Source organism: Trachemys scripta, chromosome 22, assembly GCF_013100865.1.
Source record: "Trachemys scripta elegans isolate TJP31775 chromosome 22, CAS_Tse_1.0, whole genome shotgun sequence".
Taxonomy (NCBI): Eukaryota; Metazoa; Chordata; order Testudines; family Emydidae; genus Trachemys; species Trachemys scripta.
The window spans coordinates 4,849,810-4,871,839 of NC_048319.1; the positions used below are offsets into that span (position 1 = coordinate 4,849,810).

At 45.3% G+C, this 22,030-nt stretch overlaps 1 protein-coding gene across 1 annotated transcript in view; it reads right to left on the reverse strand.

Moving 5' to 3' along the window:
• STK11 (serine/threonine kinase 11) overlaps nucleotides 1-22,030 on the reverse strand; it is a 72,599-nt gene that overhangs the window by 31,567 nt on the left and 19,002 nt on the right. The window contains exons 2-6 of the mRNA XM_034755152.1: nucleotides 17,924-18,007; nucleotides 11,617-11,706; nucleotides 9,512-9,644; nucleotides 8,578-8,714; nucleotides 7,948-8,075 (exon numbers count right to left, since the gene is read on the reverse strand). Coding sequence (XP_034611043.1) covers nucleotides 7,948-8,075; nucleotides 8,578-8,714; nucleotides 9,512-9,644; nucleotides 11,617-11,706; nucleotides 17,924-18,007 — 572 coding nt within the window. The remainder of the gene's footprint in view (nucleotides 1-7,947; nucleotides 8,076-8,577; nucleotides 8,715-9,511; nucleotides 9,645-11,616; nucleotides 11,707-17,923; nucleotides 18,008-22,030) is intronic.

Here is a 22,030-nt window from a genome sequence, read left to right on the forward strand (position 1 = left end):
CACTGTTGTTCCTAGAGAACAGCTCCCCCATGATGTGAAGACAATTCCAGCTTCTTAGCTACCGTCAAACCTGTTATCAGCTCAATATTGGATACAGACTTGATCAGGGGACTCTTTTGCCAAACCAGAGCTTCTTTGGGTGGGTATTTCCCCTTTCTTCTATAATCAGACATGCATATGTTACAGCCCAGCAGCTTTCTCCCTCCCTATTCATCTTACAAAAGTAGTAATTGGAAAAGCGGTTAAAAAACCCCACACCTAAGAAAGATTATTAGATGATCACTTCACAGCTGAACTGCCCATGCTGTTTTATTAAAAAAAAAAAAAAAGAGATGATGATTGGGATGAAGGCAGATTGTACATGAGGACCAGAGACACTGAAATCTGATACTGGCTGGCTTATTTTTTTTAATGCAGTCAGAACAGATGACCAGATGTCCCGATTTTATAGGGACAGTCCCGATTTTTGGGTCTTTTTCTTATATAGGCTCCTTGTACCCCCCCACCTCCCGTCCCGATTTTTCACATTTGCTGTCTGGTCACCCTAAGTCAGAAGGGGATACGGTCAGGTAAGACTCTATCGTGGAGACTTTTTTAAAAAAAAGGAGACCACCACATTTCAGGAGGGCATTTCTGGAGACCTGTCTGTCATCAATTTCAGCAGAATTTTCTGCAAGCCAAACCATGCAAAACTGCACAGGACAGCACATCAAAGATCCCAGAGACAGCGGGATTGTCTCAAAGCTGCGGTGCTTTTTCAGAGCAGCTACGGGTCTGAGACTATTTTGCTGGGGTGCTGTGGCTTTTGGGAGGAAGCATCTTCAATTCCAGCCTGCTCAGATCTGAATAATGCACAAGCATCAACTCAAAGACTGCTTGGAAATTGCCAAGAGATTTACAGCATTTACTAGATGGAACAGGTACAGGAGAGGATGTGGGCAGGCAAAAGAGGAAGTAAGTGTCTAAAATAGGTTATAAAAAGGGGGAATAATAGCACTCGTTACAAGCAGCTGTGGCGCAATACATTGTTCTCAGACAGGGTACAGAAATTAAAGGAGCAATGAAGGTAACTTGAGCCCAAAAGCCTTTAACTAAAGGGAAAGGACTGTATTTTGGGCAATGCTAGAAGAAGAAAATCAAATCAGTGGAAATTAAAACTCATGGATTAATCTGTACTCATATATAGCAGTTGTGTGGCTAAAGCCCAGCACCGGAGAGAGACTCCATAAAGGCAAAACATCATGTACTATTCACCAGTCAAATCATCTAAAAGTGTCTGCCCACAATAACCACACAGATATTCTCTACCATTTACGGTAAAGATTTCCATTTATTTGGGGGGAGAGATGAAACACTGGAGCAGTGAGATTCTTCGGATGGACGCCCAGCTCTCAGACCTCTGCTCCCACAGCATTTCAGATGGGTTAAGCGTGCCCATACCCAAGTCACTTCTGATCCTATGCCCAGCACAAAATACAGGTAGCATGAATCCCCTTTCCAGTAATGCCAAGGACAACCAGAGCACATAAGACCTTAAATCTGTCCTGCCTCCTTGCCACTGACAACCACCAGTGCACCTTTATATAGTCCTGGACAAGCACAAAGACACAGGAGGATATGGTTGAGTAACTTCTGACAGCCAGGAGCCTCTTCAGGTCCATGTTAATGGGCAAAGGAGGCAACGGCTGTAATTCAGGACTCCTAGGTTCTAGCCGGGAGTGCCACTGACTCAGTGCCACACCCTGGATGAGTCATCGCCCTCATCAATTCCTCCGTCTGTAAAATGGGAACAATAGTATCTCTCTCAAAGGTATTGCAAGGGTTAATACACATGCAATTCTGGTTGAAAGGGTGCCCTCTGCAGTACATGCAAAAGTATTAACCCATTAATGCTTAAAGGCCCTTTTTGTGAGGGAGCATGAAGAGAAGAGCTCTGCTCCCTCCATCTCCTGGGAACACCTCTAGAATCGCCCCTCCTGCACGCTGTGAGGCCAGCAGTCTCTCTCAAATGACAGACGCAGGGATCTAACACAAAAAGTGACACTGGACTAGTTTCTAGACACCAGTAGGTCAACTGTGGACTCTTATAGCCCACATTTCTATAGTATTCAAGCACCTCAACCTCTCATCACCCTTGTTAAGATCATGTCCTTTTTACAGGGGGGGAATTGAGGCACAAAGAAACTCACCCCAAGATCACACAGCCAGTCAATGGCTGACCTAGGAATTGAACCCACGTCTTCCAAGTGCCAGGCCAGTTCCCTAACCACTGGGCCGACCTTTCTTTGGAGCCTGGCTGTAGAAGCATATTTCAAAAGAGGATTTGGCACACAGAAGATTTTTAAAACCTCATTTTTCTTGCCCAGAAATGAATCTTATTGGGACACATAAGTTATGCAATGGTGATGTCAGAGCTTAAGGTCACTTGGGGAGGCTTACACCTTGACGAGCTACCCCCACAGACAATGGGGGCCTACTAGCGCTCTAATTTCCATCAGTGCAAGTACGACAGATTCATTCCCCTCTTGAAAAGCAGCATCCCAACTAACCTGTACTAAAATACTACAGTACTGCTCTTGCTAGGAGTTTGAAACAGGCCAGTGAAGGGGCTAGCAGTCCCTGAAACTCCTGGCCTACAGCAATCTTGCTTCCTCTCTGGAAAGGTAAAGGCTGTAAAGACAAGCTCAAGGGGTGAGGGGAAAAACCACCCAACAGCTTGAGCAGCTGCAAAAAAGTAGTCAACAGAAAAACAAAGCTTTAAAAAGCATCTTCTTGAATCTGCTTCCCAACCAAGCTGGCACCCTGCTCAATGCAGCACTTCCAGCCAGAGGGGAAACAAACACTTTGCAACATACTGTAGCCTTCTTTACGATGAAAGCAGGATGAGTGCTCGTGGCTCTGCTATGTGCTAGAAGAGTCCTCTTGAGGCAATGGAAGGGGGAGTGCGCCAAGCTATGGGTATCTGCTGCTCATTCCAAAAGCTATCAGACATGCACTGGCAAGCCTGCAAACAGAGCACACTTGAGTTCAATTTCACCAGCTGCAGAAGATGCAGGAGCATAGCAGGAAATGGGGATGTACTGCATAGAAAAATAAGGGCCCGTGGCAAAAATCCTCTGCCTTTGTCACCAGTGCTACCCACGAGGGGACGTGGCAATGCTGAACGCTTGGATTCCCGCAAGCTGGGTTACACTTCATGCCTTACTACTGCGGTTTGTGATGCCCACGGTATCCCCACAGCAAAAGTGGGAAAGGACACCACAGAGTGAAAATCACCTCATATCTATTTGGTACATTGATCCCTATGGAAAGGGAAGGGGCTCAGAGTAACTCAAAAGCAAGGTTGAGAGGCTCTAGCCAGCTCTGAAGTGAGCCTATTGCTGCAGGGAGTAAGCATGTGGAGTGGGAGAGGTGGAAGAAAATTGAAGAGCTCCCCAGGACTTCATCAAGGGGACAGAGGAAGAATGCTTGGTGCAGACAGGCAGGGCCATCTCCTGCACAGAAAGCTTATCTGCTTTAGCAGTTGCCCATTAGGTAGCGTATAGTTGCCAGTAACTGAAAACAGAAGGCAGCAGGAGAGACATCAGCTAGGACAAAGGGAGCAAAGAAAACAGGCTGCCAACCTAAACCAAATCTTTTGAGGTCATGGGACCTCAGGGATGAAGATTCCTTTGCTGTTTAAAAGTAGCATAAAGAAAGGCAGGAGATCTCCAAGAGCAATGACAGAACCGATCATTACAAGGAAAAGGCAACTCAGCTAGGACAAAGGTTTAGCAGTTATTCAAGCCACATGCTTCAGAGCACAAGCGACTGCACCTAGACTCTGGAAGAAAATGCCACACCCACCACACTGGAGTTCAATATCAAGGGCACTAGAGAGGCTTATTGCCTACCTCAGAAGCATCCAGCAGTTACTGGAGATCCAGCCGGTATCAGACCGGACACCAGTCTAGATGGGCCAGTGGGTTTGCTCCAGTTGGTCAATTTTCATGCTCCTATGAGAGGGGCTGCTTTTCTGAGTTAGCATTTGCTGACCAAAATGCCACGTATAGATCTGGACATCACTCACCAGCACATGTGAGCATGACACGAGACATGCGTCTGTCACTAGCTGCAAGCCTTACACAGTCGCCACATTAGTCTCGGCAGCATAGCCAAGATGCCAGCTGCGCCGAGAGCAATCTCTAGCTATGCCTTACATAACTGTTTCTGAAGCTATTACAGCTGATTAACGCTTTGTGAAATAAGTTTTATTTCCCTGCATTTTGCAATCAGTATGGAGCCAGAGAAGTTAAAATAGTCTCCAGATTACTTAGATGGTGGGGGGTCAGCAACATCCTAGAAAGGAAGATAAATAGGGGCTGTTCGAAACAACGGGGAAAAGCATCTCCTCAAAATGCATTAAAAGCTACAACCTATACAGATAGCACCACCTACTGCACTACTACGGAAATGCAGCTGAGAACCGTACGCTTAGGTCGCTAAAAATGTCAACAAGATTATTTGGGAGTTTGGAACTAGAACTTTCAGGCCCCGTGAAAGGTGAATGCTCCATCATGTAAGAGATTCAAGTTTGTTTTGTAGTTGTCGCTTGCAGCAGACGACCTATCCACACCACAGACACAACCAAGTCTGGGAAACTGGTTACAACACAGTGGGGCCCCCATGACAGGTTACAATTTGTAGCATTGATGACCACAATTATGAAATGCTTCAGAAGGCAGCTAAGAGTCCATTGAACTACAAATTGCAACAGTGTTGGAACCAGGCCAGAGGAGAAACAGTATTGTAACCCAGTGCTGTATTTGTAGCATGGGCAGGCTTGCAGTGCTCAACCACTAACCCACCCATGCTTTCCTTCTAGGCTACTTCTGGGGCTTGCGGCAGAGGAGAGCAGATGTTCAAGTGTGATCAGAGTCGTGTCTGAAGTTTGATCACTGTTATTCTGCATCTTTCCCGTCACTGACTACTATCAGTGTCTTTTGTACGGTAAGACAGAGGAGACGACAATAAGCCCATCCTATGGAGTGAGTGGTGTCCTGAGACGTTGCTCATTGTATCGTGGTAGCACTAGGCACAGGCCACGCTGCTCCTAAGCAGACACCACTGATTCAGCTGCTATATTAACATGCAACTGCTCTCCATGTTGGCATCCTATTTTATGCAGGAGCAAAAATATCAATGATCATCCCAACCCTCAAAAGAAGAGATTACACTTGCCCTGTGCAGTAACTGTGGTTCTTCAAAATATGTCCCCCCGATGGGTGCCCCATTTCAGGTGCACATTTGCTCCTGATCAGAGATTTTCTCTTAGCAGCGTCTGTTGGGCCTGCGGGTGCGCTCGATACAACCTTGTGGAACACGTCAAGGGGCTATTGACCTGCATGGGCACACTGCCCTCAGTTCCTTCTCTATCCAAATGTCCAACAAAGAACAGTCCAAGGCAGGGGGGATGGGAGGTAGGTAGTGGAACACCTAGAGGGGGACACATCTCAAAGAGCCACAGTTACTGACCTCTTCTATGAGTCCCTATGGGTGCTCCACTTCAGCTGACTCCCAAGCAATATCCCCCACCGGGAGGGGGAAGCTTTGGAACGGAGTCTAAGACTGAAGACAGTAACAGCAGCACCAAGTGCTGCATCAGATCTGATGGCATGGACTGAGGCATAGTGTCTAGAAAAAGTATATGCAGAGACCCACATAGTATCTTTGCATATCTCAGACACTGGAATGTTCTTGACTAGAGCTGTGGCAGCTGCCTGTGATCTGGTAGAGCGCTATTATCCTTTTGGGGGAGCGGAGCACCAGCTGCATCATAGCAAGCGATGATACACCCAGAGCTCCAACTCAGAAGTCTCCGAGTAGAGATCGTGGACGACGGGGATCTCTCTACGATGGAGACAAACAGTCTAGTCAATTTCCAAAATTGCTCAGTCCTATCTAGGGAAAAGGCCAATGACCGTGATACATTTAATGTACGAAAGGCGGTCTCACGCTGAGATTGATGCAGTTTGGAGATAAATATTGGTAGATGAATGGGCTGGTTAAGATGAAAATTCGACAGCACTTGAGCTAAGAATTTTAGCTGAGGCTGTAAGGAGACCCTGTCCTTGAAAAATACAGCAAATTGGGGTGCCATCCAGGCTCTGATCTCCCCAACCCTGCAAGCCAACGTGATAGGCATTTGAAAGGCCATCTTCACAGATAAATGGAGCTATAGATTCAAATGGAGGTCCCAGAAGTGGAGGTTCCCTAAACCCTTAATAAGTCTAGAGGACAGAGTGAGCAAATATTGAAAACCCTTCTAGTGGGGAATGAAATGCTAGTATCACAGCCAGATTAATCCTAACAGAGCTAATTAATACCTGTTGGATTTGAAGAACACATGGTAATTCAAGAAGGCGGAGAGTGAAGAGCTCTACATAGCCTTGGTGTGTGGCACTAGTTTGCACAGAGCTCATGTGCAGGCCGAACAGACACTGCTACCGAAAATCTCCGATCAAGGGCTTAAGAGGCACATACGCACCTGAAGTGGGGCACCCATAGGGGCACTACTCGAAGAACAACATTCTTGCATCAAATGGCTGGAGCAGTGAGACTAGGACTCCCGAGTTCTGCTCCTAGTTCTTCCACTGATTTGCAGTGAGTATGGACATGTTGTTTTGCCTCAGCTTCCCCACCATTACTCCTGTTTCCTGAAGGGGAAACAGGCCCAGAGAGGCAAAGGGACTTGCTCACCTTCACACAGCTAGTCAGTGGCAGAAGTGAGAAGATGAAAAAGCTTTGCACAAAGCAGAGATACTCGCCACAACAGAAGGTCAAAGTATTAATCTCAGAATTTATTTTACATAGAAGCTGTGCTTTAAGAGCAGGAATATCCCACAAGTCAGTGGATCTGAAGCCTGCACACACAACTACTGTTTAAAGTTGATCCCCGTTACTTTATTCTACATTAGCGCCAGAACCCCCAAACGAGGTCAGGGCCCCATTGTGCAAGACGCTGGACACACAATAAGAGACCATCTGTGACCACAAAGCTTACTGTCTAAACAGATGACAAAGGGTGGGAAGGGAAACAGAAGCTCACAGAAGGCAAATATCTTTCTCAAGGTCAACCAGCAGGTCAGTGTCAGAGCTGGGAATGGAACCCTGGTCTCCTACGTCCCAATCAAGTCTCCTATACATTGAACAGTGCTACCTCTCCCTGGTCTCTACCACGGGAAGCTCAGTGGATGACTATACTGCTCACAAAGTTCTTCCAAAAAAAAAAACTGAGCTGCAGAAGGAAGAGCAGACTCACTCTTCAGGCCTGTATGTTGAGCACCAAGCAGACCCGAGAGGAGTGTCCCTCTGTCAGGAGCACAGCAGGAGGCAGCTCCTCAGAATTAGTACACTTAATACCAAGTGAAGCATTTCATATGGCAAGCCACAAAAGACAGTATCATTAACACCCTGTCTCAGGCTCCAAGGGAGGAAGTTCAGAGCAGACGCTGAAAAGAAAGCGAGAGCAGAAGCTGTGTCCTCAACGGGCACCATTATGCTTATGTCCTGCTTTATAAGGCTTGGGCAAGGATCTTAACTGACTAAGCTTGCTTCAGAGCGACTAGCATTAAAGCGCTGATGCTGCTTTAAATCCACCCTTTGGTGGGTTTGCTCTCAAGGTTTTAAAAATCTCTCTAAAGCATATGAAATGGGAGTCATAGTATAGGACTTGCTGCTATAAAGGAGATGCTTGCAGCTCATTTCACTGGATTAGTCTATAGCACGGCAGAACATTCAAAACCTTCTCTTAAACTCTGAAAGGGGCAAAGGCTGATAAACAGACTTCTCTACATTCACAGAATGCTTTGAGTGGGGCACTTCTCCATCGGTACTATGTCTGCCGGGTATTCGTGGCATCCACAGTTTTACCCCTTTTCCTTCAGGTCATTTGAAAGAGATGCTCACCTCTAAGTAGGTCTGAGAGCGGAGGACCACAATCATCTGGAATCGTGTAGTCCCCTTTCCCGATGTTTTCAAATAACTTATAGATATTATCCCCCTCAAAGGGATAAAGACCCGTTGTAATGTTGTATCTGTAAATGCAGAAAGAACAGCGTGAGGATGAATATATGGAACAAAAGTTCTAGTTCTTCAACAAGCAGATAAATCAGGAAAACAAGAGAAGCTGGATGACAGATGCTGACCCGAATGCATTCCTAACTTCTCTCTTAAGACAGCTTTCTTTCCGTAGCTTCACACACATATACGGGAACCAGAAACTTACCAAGCTACTTTTCCTACAAGCTGGAAAGGAAAAGACTTTTTTAAGCAAATACTTGGGAGGTGCTCAGATACTGCAACAACAGGAGCCCCAAACACACCTGGACAGACAGGGATTGAGAAATGGCTGGTATGGAACTACAAGCAGAGAGACTTGCTCAATTTCTCCAGCACTCTGGGCATTTGCTCCTGGATCTACCCACCATTCGAAAGGGAGTGGTAGCCCCAAATGCTCACACAGCACCCCCAGCTGCAGGTCCCAGAACAACATTGTGCCCGAAGCAAGTCACCCAGGGTTCCTGTGCAGGTACTTACAACGTGACCCCTGCTGACCAGATGTCCACTTTAAAGCCTGAAAAGGTATCCAGGCCATTGGCAATTTCCGGCGGCTGGAATGCTGGCGACCCTTGGCTCGTTCTGCACGTATCGTCCTCTGCAAACGGATGCAATGCCTGTGGCAAGAGACAGACATTTTAGTGACTCTCACGCTACTATCACAAACTCTTCAGAGATAAAGGATTATATCCACGATAAAACCTTTACCCTTGTGAGACTCCAGGCGAGTCTTTGTCCATCTTGTGGGTCTGACTACAATATACCACAAATAGTAGTATATATTAGAACCAGAGCTGGTAGGGTCACCTATAGTTAAGATAGGCTAACACTTCCTAGTCTAAAGAGCCCATTTTCAGTTGCTTATAACCTTGCCCGACTAACCGTTTGGAACAAAGTTTTCTATGCTGTGTGTTTATCCCAGTCTGATTTTTTTAAGTTTCAGGTAAAACAGTTCAACCATTTCAGAGAATGAAATTGTTTTGCCCATGTTAAAAATGTTCTTACAACTCTTTTGTTGAGAAACTCTAGTACCTAGATTCTTGGATGTGCCTTTTGCTGTCCCTGTGAAAAGTCATCTAAACTCAGGCCAATTATCCAACTCTGAAAATCCCAGTTTTCACCTGGTCTAATGTGGGAAAAGTAGTATGCAATCATGTAATGAAAGTCTATTGTAACTATAGGTGAACTAATAATGCATAGCACAAGGGGTTGAACTAAAGTGGCACAGGCAACCTCAATTCTGGAATTTCCTAACTTTTGAGTGCTTGACTTTTGCAACCATAAAGTTCTTCTGATGTACCTTTTTTGGACACACACACACGCTTGTGTCCCTCCAAGTCTCCAGTGTGTACGTCTACAGCTGGTACGCTACAGAGGGAGACGGGAATGGGGTTCACAAGGCACTCTCACATACCTCTGCCACTCCTAAATCGGATATTTTTAGTGTCCCATTGGTTGTTAGCAGGAGGTTCCCCGGTTTTATATCCTTGTGGACAATCCCTTGGCTGTGCAAGTATTCTAAGCCATCTATGAGCTGGCAAAAGTACCTAGAAAAAGTCAGCGGGGAGAAAGATACTGTAAGTGATTCCAGTGACTAAAGGTCCATATGCGCTATTGCCAATATGCATAGTGAGGAAGAAGAGCAGTGCTCCAAGACCACATAGGCTGGGCCTACATTAGTCTTTTCTGCTGGAAAACTAGAGATTTAGGTCCATTGTATGTTTAGCACAGAAGTGACTACCTGCTGCACTTAGGCATCAGGGCACCCCCCCACACACACACTGCTCTAGAGCAAAGCTCTCTTCCCATTCTGTATATTGCTGCAAGTTCACTTGATTGGCAGCATAGTACAGTTGCCAAGAATTTTTTTTGCTTTGAGGCAGCTCAACAGGTGTTTAAATAGGCACAGTTCCACATGGTGCGAGCCGTGCTGGACTCCTACCTTCCTTACAATCACTCTTAGCAAATAGCGCCCTGTAAACATTACAGGTTGCACCTCATGGGGTCTCAAAATGAGACACAGAATTGCATTCCTTGCACTTTCATGCAGTGGGTTATCCAAAGCAGGGCACACAAGCAGGTGTCCTTTGATTTGACATCCACAGATGTCAACTCTTTTTAAAGTATATGAAGTGACAAAGCCTATTCACCTTTGCTGCTGGGGTGCACTGGGGAAAATGCACATCCAACCTCCGCAGGAACTCTGACCGGTAAGTGCTGCACCAAGGCAGTCCACTTCTGCATCTAAGCACAAACCTGAGGTGGCTTCTCTCAACACATCGCTAATTTGTTTAAAGTCAAGGTACGGGGCAGAATTACTCACTGGAAGCTACAAGGTTTGGCAGAAGCAGAACGAGAAAGAAAGGGAAGTATACGATTGACTGTTAGGAGAGAGCCCTTAGGAGAGTTTAGGGCAACTGAATTGCGCCTCTTTTCAACCCCTACTTCGCCCCATAGCTAACGGTGCAGCAGCACCTGGCAAGCTGCAGACAAGCACTAAATACCCATTAAATATTAAAGTTTCCTTAGCTGTGAGCTTCAAGGGAGTCTTAGACCTGGTCTACACTGGGGGGGTGGGGGTGGTTGATCCAAGATACGCAACTTCAGCTACGAGAATAGCGTAGCTGAAGTCGACAGATCTTAGATCGACTTAGAATCACTTACTTCGCGTCCTCGGCTGTCGAGCTGCACCTAGTGGAAGTCTCTGTTGCATTTTGGTGGCCTGACAGAGGTCGATTCCTTCAGAACACTTTCTGGTGTGATCAAGTTTTCCTCTGAAAATGAGATTCCAATTTGGAGAAGGGAAATAAAAGTCCCATCGCTAATCAATTGGCACAGAACTAAACATAAAACTTGCTGATAAGTTAGATCCAGATTTTGCAGCAGGTAAAATGTATCCTCCTGCTGTTTCATGGTGATTTTGTTTTATTGGGGGGGCATGTTACGGGAGTACGACAGAAAATGGAGAGCAGCAGCAGTGTGACTCCTAATATCCTGCCCTGCACGACTGAGTGGGGCATTTGGAACCTAAGTGAAATCCTTTCTTCTCAGGCTGCTCTGCCAAGTATGGTAAACAAAAAGGAAAGACCTTTGGAGCCATTCAGCCAAGGACGAGGGAAATTGGGGCATTTTACTAATGCAACAGGGACTTCCACTACGTGCAGCTCGACAGCACCCAGCACGGCCTCAACCGTCTCTTTGTAGCTGCTAAGGCGCACGCTAGGCAGAGCTTCAGAAAAGGGATTAAGGAGGCATCTCAGGCTGCTAAGGCACCAAAACCCCACAATAGAAAAAGAGCTTTTGCTTCCCAGAACCTCCCCCCCACCCATCAGCTTTTAATTTTCTCCATGGATGGTACCTGACCTGATGTACTCTTTGCTCATAACAAGTTTTGCTTTAAAGTGCAGCCAGCAGCTTAAGTGACAGAGCAGAAGAACATCCACTTGAATTCAAGAGCCATAGCAAGGGTGGGAGAGATTGATGGACACAACGTGGGTTAAGAACTGAAGCTGCACTTACCCGTGAGCCTGAAAGACTGGAAACCTTTTTTCTGGGACACTGTCAAGCATCTCCTGCATCCCACACACACAGTATTCCATCACCATATACGTGAAGGCAGAGTTAAGGAAGCACCGAGGTTAAATGCTCACCCAAGCAAGCACTGTGTTACAACCACAGTTCCGATTCTGTGCTACTGGAGAGCAGCAGTACAGGCGGTACCCTTGCATGGTACGTGCACAGTTCATTGTACCACAAAGCCCACGTTTTGTTGGGTCCTCCCATTCTGCCTTTATTAGGAGAGCGTTTAAAAGGATGCCAGGGTCCAATTTTGAAGCTGGGGAAAGTATTTCCTCCTTTTGCTGCTTGCCTGTTTAAAGGGCAGGCTCACAGTGGAGGCGGCTCCATGCAGCAGTAACGTTCCTTAGTTAGGTCTTGAGGCATTCCCAAAGAAATGGCCTCTCCATTTCCCTCATCCTCTCCCTCCAGTTCTGATCCTAGGGAAGAGGAGGTGTCATCATCTAGCCCTAATATTGTTGGCTATGTCTGATTTTTGCCTCTCTCTTTTGATACCAGCACTTTTGATGGGGCCCCATGATTCCTAGAGCACCTTTGCCATGCTGAAAGATAGCTGGACTCAGATTAAGAGACACGGAATTTGGGGTGGGGTGGTATTGTTTTAGGAAGAAATCAAGCATCTTTGCTTTCACCTTATGGCTTTTGTGCAAACCCAACAGAGACAGGGGTATCAGAAATGGGGCTGAGGAATTTTTTCCAGAGTCAAGGTCTGGGTTTCCGTGGGATGATCTTTCCTTTCATTTGTCCCACTGCTCCTTTGATCTCCAGGTCCGGGCACTCACAGGCCAGGGCTGGGGGAGATGAGGGTAATATGGGCCAGGGTTCCTCTTCAGCAATTTCTGCCCAGAATGGCAAATCCCAGGGAATCAATGAGAACTGTGGTTAGCTAGTAAGAGGGAGAGGGGCTGCCATGAGAGAACCAGTCTCCACCACCTAGTACCCCACAAATACCCTAGGCCTGATGGACAGGAACGGCTAGTAGGAAGTCCTCAGAGAGAAGCAACGGTCCTGGCCCCTTTTCAATGGGGCATAAAAGCTTGGGGGCTTTTGGGTGCTAAATGAAATGAGCCTGGGGATGGCCTTAGAGAGGAATTGCCCACACACCACTGCTTGACATGCTCCCCACCGTACGGGGAGAAGGGCACTATCTGGCTAGCTCAGCTTTCCCCGGCCCAGGAAAGGGGGGCCTTGGCTGTCTATTCTTGTGCTGGGCAGATCTCACTCTCGAGCACGAGCTGCAGGACGCACACGTTCTCTCTACCAGCCTACTAGCCGTGCTAGGGTCAAGCAGGACACGTGCCACTGCAGCGCTCATGAGGAAAAAAGCCAAGATTCAAGTGGCTCAGCCCCAAAAGCCAGCCAACGGGTGTCAAAGATCCAGCTAATTAAAACCCAAAATACACTAGAAATTTCACATTGTAGGTGTTGGTTTAGAAACGGTTTTGAACCACACACCAGGGTGCTCTGCAGTGAAGAGGTCTGTCCACCCTGTCTGCAGCTGCAGAGGCAGAACAAAACTGGTAGGTCTTCACCTGAAGGTGTGTATCCCTAAAGCAGTGAATGACAGGTCTAAAAATCTGCCAGCAGGCTGAAGTCCCAATGCAAACACTGTGGGCTTCACTATGCTGAAGAAGTTAGAGATCCCAGGACACCTTTCACAGGTCTAGGAGTGGTTATTCCCAATGCCCTGGACAATAGTCCCTCTTGAAATAGCAGTGTATAAAAATCAGCTGTGCAACGAAGCGTGGTATTCTTCATTTCCTGCCCCAAATGCACAGGGTGCTGCCATGTGCTGTTTAAAAGCGGCAGCTTATTACCACAAAGGTCGTAGCATTTCCAGGGTGGGAGAAAGCTGCTTTGGGAACCTCTATATACTAAAACATCAGGCATTGTAAGTGGCTTTTGCCACACAGACGCTTTGACATTTGTTCCTCTCTCCAGCACGAGCTTTGCATTTGTGAGTTACCTAGAGGATAACCAACTGAAGCAATTTGGCTGCCAAAAGCAACAGTCACCTTTTCTTTTCTCCTCCCACTGGACTCTCAGAGGCAAACAGAAAACCCTATAGGTGCTTGCATTAAACCCACAGGTAGCCTGAGACATCGGGTGGCTATGCAAGGGCATAGCATCTTTGAGATGCAGACAAGGAAGCAACATAACTCTGGGAACAGGGGCTCTAGGAGTGCAGAGCATTAGTTTCCCCATTTTAATCACTCCTGGCAGATGCTTTTTGGCCTAGGCCAAAAAACAAGTTGCTGATCGCCACAGATGCCACGACAATTGTTCTGGGGCTACTGACGGCCACAGGAGAGACTGCTTGTTTTAAATGGGATCCTTAGGAAGAAGTTGCACTTCTGTAGCACTTTCCATCCTGGGATCTCAAAGCACTTTGCAAGCCTATGAAATCAGCAATACTACATCTCTCATTCAGGGCTTTTTTCCAGAGAGCGAAACTGAAGTAAAGAAGATATGTGATTGACCCCGCACGGCAAGTCAGTGGCAGAAGTGGGAAGAGAAACCAGATCTCTCAAGTTTCACTCTCTTGTTCTAACCACTGAGGAAGCAACCGGGCTGGTTGCATCAAAGAAGGGAATAAGTGGGAAGACAGCAACTTTCCCACCTTCAAACGAGCAATGCTAAAGCTAGCTCTCACTTCCTGGGAGTCTCCCAGAGTGAACTCCAGCTATGGTTCCTTTTTAGAAAGGACAACCTACTCCCAGTTCAACTAGCTGCCAGACTGTGCCTTCTTTTCCCTGCTTCCCCCTTACCTGGAGCTGATCCTTCTCTGGCTGACTAACTAGATTAGAACCCAGACATAATTCAGGCTGGAAGGTTTTACTGAGTAGATCTATTACAGGCAACCATGAAAAGGCTGAAGCTCTCATTTCTTCCACTCAGTAGGGCTCTCCTCCCACGCACAGTTGCATTTATTGATAATAGAAGCCATCAGGAGAGGGTGCCAGCCAGGAGTTTGCTTATTAAATTGGGTTTATTTTCTGCTTGAATGAGGCCCTCCACTCATCTCCAGTGCTGCCTTCCCATCAACAGCAGATCTGCTCAATGGCCTGTTAAATGCCAAAGTCTTTTTTTAATCCATTCATCATAGCTTTCCCGGTACCAAAAATCGATGAAGCCTGTGACCAGCCAAGCAACCTGTTAAACGGTGCATTGCCAAGCTTAAGCATGGCTAAAGCGCACATTTCACTTCTACCACCTTAGTGACCTCAAAGGTGGGTGACACTGGCAAAGCCATGGTGGAGCACAGGTTCAAAATAGGTCTCTGCTGCTCTTCTGGAAAGTCACTTTTCAATAGCGAAAGCTTTCGCTTCAAGAGACAAAGATGGTCTTTTATAATGGGGGGGGGAGAGGGAGGAAGGAGGGAAGAGACACCAAGAGTTGCTCAAATTCTACACTAAAAAGGATGATTCGGATGGATAATGTTTGTAGGCATCACATCTAACTTAAATCATTCCCCTCCCTTCAATCCAGTTCCCCAAAACCTGCAAATCCATGATGAGGCTTTGTTTACATGAGCTTCGCCACCGCCATGTTCAGACAGTTTGTGCTAGAACAACAATTTCCTTGACCTGAGAGATTCCCCCATCTGACTGCAGTCAGAGAGCCATGCTAGAACCCTGCTGGCAACAGCCATGGATAAAATCTGACTATGACCTGCTCTACACTTAAAAATTAGATCAGCCTAGCTAGGTCGCTCAGGACTGTGAAAAACTTTGCTCTCGGACCACATGAGTTAGGTCAACCGAACCCCCCGATGTAGACACAGCTAAGTCAATAAAAGAATTCTTCCACTGACCTAGCTACTGTCTCTTGGAGATATGGATTAACTACATCGACAGAAAAAACCCTCCCACCAGTGTAGGAAACATCTGCACTGTATCGTGCAGCTACGCCACTACAGCATTTGTAAAGCAGTTCTAGCATACCTGTCACGATGCTAATTCCCTTGTGGACAGGGCCTTAGTAGGTCTTGCTATAACGTGGACCTTTGGAGGCTGTCTACACTGGGGAAATTTTCTAACTGGTTTTAAAATTAGTTCAGCTACTTATCTGGTTAGTTCACAGTAAAATCCTAAGTAGAGATAAGGCACATGTACTGTTTACTGCAAGGTATCTAGGAGAGGTTAGCACTATACCCCAGCCATGGCTGACCTTGCTTAGCTTATGCCCCAGTAAAATGAAAGTGCTTTCTCTCCACTGTTTTCACAGTGGGATAGCTAACCCATGTTAATTACCCCGTGATAAACACATGCCTTTGTCAGTGGAGACATAACTTCTCCAGTGTAAAGACCCTTTCTGCAACGTAAAACTTGGCCCAATGGCTGCCCTTGCTTAGTCTCTCAATGTAGCGGTCTACACATGGAGAGTAAGCAGGCATGGGAATAAACTCAGAAGCCTCACAGGAATTTAGAAATGGGAGAAAAGCAAATCCAGTGGACTGAAAATTAAACAGTCAATTCCAGTGTTACCCAAGAGCATAGTGCTGGTGGAGAGAAGTCTTCAAAGATTATTAGGGTACAGAGAAGAAGGAAAGCAAAGGGGGAAAAAAAAAAATCACTCTCTCTGCCTTTGCTTATTGACACAAGCATTTCTGAATGACAGCTATGAGTTGTCAACACCTTTTACAAACACACGAGGTCCCCCTTGGGCTCTTTTTCCCTTCTCATTCGGAATTTCAGCTTCTTATTAAATTAAATGGCAGCTTTCTATGGACAGTAATTGAATTATCCAATAGTAACTGACCAAAGAGATAAAAATTAGGGCAAAAGTTGTGATGCAGTTTTTAATACTAATGACTTGGTTGCAAAGGCTTCGATCTAATTAAGTGCAGGATTAAATTAGCTGGCCACTGATGTACTGTAAAGGGAGCACTCCGTATGCAGAAGCCATTGTTGAAAATAAAAGCAACCATTTAACATGGAAGACAACAATGGTTCAACTCAATAAGGTCAAATTGGTTTAAGCCAAAAGGCACTTTGTTGGAGTGTAGCAGCCTCATTAGGAACTGTCTGGCTGTTCACTTGGTTTTGGTCTCCTTTTCAAAGTAAAAGAACAGTGTATTTAATTAATTAGTTAACGTTTGTGCAGTGCTTTGAGAATGCAGCAGGCAATAGAAGTGTCAAATATTATTTTGATGTCTTGGTGTTTCTCTTCAGAAATCACAACCCAAGGCTCGGTTTCAAAACCAGAATGGTTTGGTCTTGAAAAGTCAGGTTGCAAATTCCGTGGGAGTGGTACGCTTCCCATCTCTCGTGTCTATCATCAGGTTTAGTCTGTTTAAAGCCATGTCTACACTGCGCACCTTACAGCGGCACAGCTGTGCAGCTCCAGCCATGCCACTGTAAGGTACGCAGTGTAGCTGCTCTTTGTCGGGGAGAGCTGTCCTGCCGACAAAATAAAACCATCTCCAACGAGGCGCGGTAGCTTTGTTGGCGGGAGAGCGCCTCCCACTGACAAAGCAATGTTCACACTGGTGCTTTTTGCCGGTAAAACTTTTGTTGGTCAGTGGGGTTTTTTTTTCCCCACACTCCTGACCGACAAAAGTGCAGTGCACAGACATAGCCGTGTCAAAGGACGCTGAAGGGATCTGCAAAAAATACAAGGTGGTTTTAATCAGTCTGGGAGCTAGTTCTGACCTGTTAAGAACGAGCAGCAGCAAACTGCCTCTAGAGAAGGACTCCAGAATTCAGTAGTACGCACTCCTGCACAAGGAAGGTAGAAGTGCTGGCAGGCATCTAGAGAACTGGATGGTTTTAAAAAAGGAAAGAACACCACACCTGAGGCCATGAGGGAACAGCATTACAAAAAGGAATTACTCCATTTTGCTGCACACACAGTGAGGGATCTGTTTTCAAAGAGGAAGGCACTATTAGCTAGTAGTAAGGGCAGGAGGTTGGGAACTAGGTTCTATTTCCAGCTCTGATTTACTTTGTGACCGTCAACAAGTTCCAGTCTTTGTACCCCATCTTTAGACAATACTTCTACTTAACAGGAAATGTGGAGAACTTGAGGAAATGTGGTTGGATGGAAAGTGCTACCGAGATGCAGAATGTTTGTTAACACTAGAGAATAATTTCAAGCCCAGGAAATACTCAAATGGGTGTTAACCAACTAAAGCAGAATCCTTTAGAGACACAGAACATCAAAGCTATGAGGATTTAGAACTGTCACACTCTAAGTAACAAGCATTAAAACCTTCATATCAACACCTGAGTGAAAATCAAAAGGATATATTTTCTGCTTCTCTTCATTATATAACACGTCTACCAGCTGGATGACATTTTTGTGTCGTAATCGTCGCAGGAGCTGAATTTCCCTGGGGAAGAAAGAAAAATAAGTAAGTGTATTTCCCTACTATTGAGTGAAAATGATATTTTTCTAAAATAGTTTTAGACCACGCTAATCCCAGCTGCTTCACTCCAGATTAGCAATAAATTCTGTTTGACAGAGAGCTTTGAGCTTGTTTTTTGGGTTTGTTAACCCAGGGTTAGAACCTTAAAATGTGTGTGTTCGTTGACTAGAATCAAAGGCAGGCGTCCTTTTCAGTTACGGCTGCCTGGCCACTCAATACTCCTGGTACGGGCATTCTAGTTCACCAGTGCACAAAGGCAGAACTATTCCCAAGGAACAATTGCAGCTGCCCTGGTGAACCAAAATCCAGAAACTCCACAGGAGTGCAAGCTCCAAGGCCTAGTGTAGTGGCTGGACCTGGCGTGGCATTAAAACACCAATAACAGAATCCTGTTTAGCTGTAAATGCTATAGAAAAAACAGTCAGTTGCAGATATATGCTGCTTTCGTCTACATTTAGATAGCACAGTCGCTCGTTAGAAGCTGGGAACCCAGGTTCTAGCCCCACCTTTGGCTGTTTTTCAAAATATAGATACTCCCCACCACCACCAGAAATGTTGCATCCCATCGCCCATCCCATGCAAAAAGAGCCACATTACATACACCTGACCACCCATAGTCCCACACCTCCTCCACAAACGTTGGAGAGGAATTAAAACAAAGCCTGGGGAAACAACACAAGTAATACGTTGAAGAGCTGACCCTGCCCAGTACCTACATAGTCCAAAACTTTCAGTTACAAGTCAAAGATTGATTCAATTCTGATAGACATCTAGCTTTCTTTGCAGATGTAAAAGAAAACTCTAGTCACGCAACTTCACCTGCTACTAGGTCTTACAATAGATAAATCAGGTGCTTCTAGGGAGGGAATTCTGAGCTGAGGAGGGGCACTATCAAGATAAATCCTAGGTTTAAAATAAGCTTGTGGTACTAAACACCAGAGTTCATTAAAACAGATGATTTTTTTTTTAATCTCATTTACTTTCACCATCTATTGTTGTGTATTAACGTTCAATTTCCACACACAAAGTCCAGAATTTGGTCTAGGTAACTCCTGCACGCTGTAAAGCGACAGCAAAGTGCAAAAAAGTTAACTCGCTTAGGCAGGATCATGCGCCAGGATGGAGATCGGCATGACTGAGGGCAAGACACTCCACCTGTTTGGGCCTCAGTTATTCCTGCCCCCCTTCTGAAAAACAAAGATAATACTTTATAGAGTGCTTTAATATTTACAGACGGCGTTTTACACACAGAGAACTCTAAGTACGTGCATTGTTTCTAGGCAGTTTCTCTTGCATCACATGCATTAGTCCAATGCTGTTGTGTTTGGCTCCCAACACAGCAAGAGGATGTTTAATTGAGAGTAAGGAAACGGTGGAATTGTTCACAAGATCCAGTTGTGCTGGCACACAGCGTTGGGATGAACTGCAGCATCTGTCAACCTAAAGGCTTGTTTTTCATTGCAATTTTCTTTCCAGGGTACATCTGGTAGCCAGGGTATCCATCAAGTTTGGCTAGGCTTATTTCACTCAATGTTTTATAGAGGAACACTGGGGGGGAGGGTCCCCTCCCCATTTGTCTAGTAAGGAACAGCTGAGCAACTGCAAACTCAATAACAGGAAGAGCAATCTAATGCTATGTCACCCCACATAGGAAGCTGACCAGAGGGTTCCACTGGCATGTCATCCAGATAGAACACTGCTTGCTAGCAAAGGAAGACAGTGCACAGGGACATCCATGCCCTGCAGACTGCTTGCCTTTACAGGATATGTCTTTCTCCAGCAAGTGACTACAGATGGACTCTGCATCCTTTCCAGTCAATAGTTCAGGGCAGAAGTCACAAAACTACCCTGAATTTTACAATATGCAGGAAGCAGATTCATGAGTTTTTCCCAGATCAAGCACTCTTGCTAGAGACGCTAGAAGGCTAGAATTCACGGCTGGCCTCTGCATCTGAGCCTCTAGAGATGGACCATGAATTGTACATAACATCTACCAAACTGTTTGGATGCCCAGTTCTAAGAAACCCTTTTTCTCTGCCCTTCATGATTCTGAATGTATGAACACCATCATCTGTGGTTACATGAGCTAGGATAAAATTGCTAGGGCTATCAATGCATTTATCAGCAGCAAGAGAAGCAAGAAATAGAACTGTGCTGTGTCACAGCATAGGGCAACAAGGCATAATTAGGCGCCTTACTCCTTTTGATGCAGTCTACATCAAGCACTGTAACAAACAGGATAATAGGCTAGATGGACCATCATTCTGTTTCAGGGGGACAATTCTTATGTTCCTCATTTAAGGGAGCATCAACTTGAAATCTAGTGTTTTCCAAAAGGAGTTAAAAAACCAATGCTAAGTACTACACCTTACCTTAATTCCTATGGTCAATTGCTGTTTTATAGTCACTTTTAGGACTACTCTTTCCTTGTTCATCATTCACACAAGGCTTCCACAACTAATCAACTGACTGCATGATTTTAGGCAGATGCCAAAAATCAACTAAAGAAATTCAGTCTCATAAAATTTAAGACCAGAAAGGACCAATTAGATCATCTAGCCTGACCTCCTATCTAACACAAGATCAAACTGGAGTAAGATATTTCCCCCTCTAATCTGAGAGAGAGATAGATAACAGCTAAAATCACTGTAATAGTAAATAAAACAAAATTTCAAAATGCAAGGATGACTACCGAGTCTCCCATAAGGTGTCCTGACAAAACAAGAATACTCCATTAGACAGTTAAACAGTAAAGAGTGCAACATGAGGTTAATCGGTTTGCAATTAAACATTCTATACTTCAGAGCAAGGTGTCAGCACCTCCACAACACCCTTCTCAGTCACTGCCAATGGGTATCCACATGCACTGAATACGTGGGGATGGGGAAGGGACAAGGACTTGTTACTTCAACTCAAGCTTTTCTTGGTTACTATTCCATATGAGAATTAACCAAGGAAGGTTAATTATGCAAAGAGAAAGCTTACACATGCTACCACTCTTCCTGGAGTGGTTATTCAAGGAGATACACAAGTAATCAAGGCTGCGCCTATGAAGGAAATCTACCATAATTCATTCCCCATCTCCCCCCTTGCTTTAACACAGGAGAGTTCGCTATCAAAGGTGCCTTGAGACTGAGCAACATCGTCACTGTCCAAGTGCATTACATCTCACACCGCGCATTGGATCCATAGCCATAAAAGGGAAGACAGACATCTCAGACTGCCAGGGGAGTGGTGAATCCCAACAGCATTGCAACAGCCAGCAAGAGTTCTTTAGTGTTCAGGTTGTTCCAGAGGTCTCCACTGGACTGGAATCACATCCTTCACCTGTATATACTAAAACTGCAGATTCAAGAATTAGGTACAGGTGGATCGTGCTGAATAAAAATCTAAATTCCTCTTATGCAACAGAAAACTATCTGGGCAGCTCCATAGTGCCCTTGGCTGAAGTTCCGATTTGTTCCAAATTAATGTCAAACATTCAGATGGGTTTAAAGTGTTTGCAAAAAATATTGCATTTTAATAGGACACTGGTATCTCAAGCCCTAATTTTAGTTTCTGAAGACAAAGATTTTTTACAAAACCATAAAATGGCTAAGTTCTTTTTTTTAAAAAGTAGGTTTGTTTCCATTCAGACATATTCCTCCCCCCGGTAGCATTTGCAGCCCACACAAGGAAACTATTGTGTTAACACAGGAGGGCCTGAAAAGTGAAACCAACTAGAAACAGAGTGAATCTGACTGGCCTATTTTCAGTAGCCACAGCAAGCGAAGCACAACAGAAGATATGTACGATTTTTTGTGTGTCAATATGTGGGAATTTTTTTTAGAAGTCTAAAAAAAATACACAGAGCAAGAAGAGTGCATTCAAATTCAGTTTTCACAAGCTACAGGGTTAGACAGGAAGTCGAACTTTTAGCCTCAGGCAGAATCTGACACTCCCTTCCAATTCAAATATTTCCCCCCACGTTAGAACATAATCCATGTG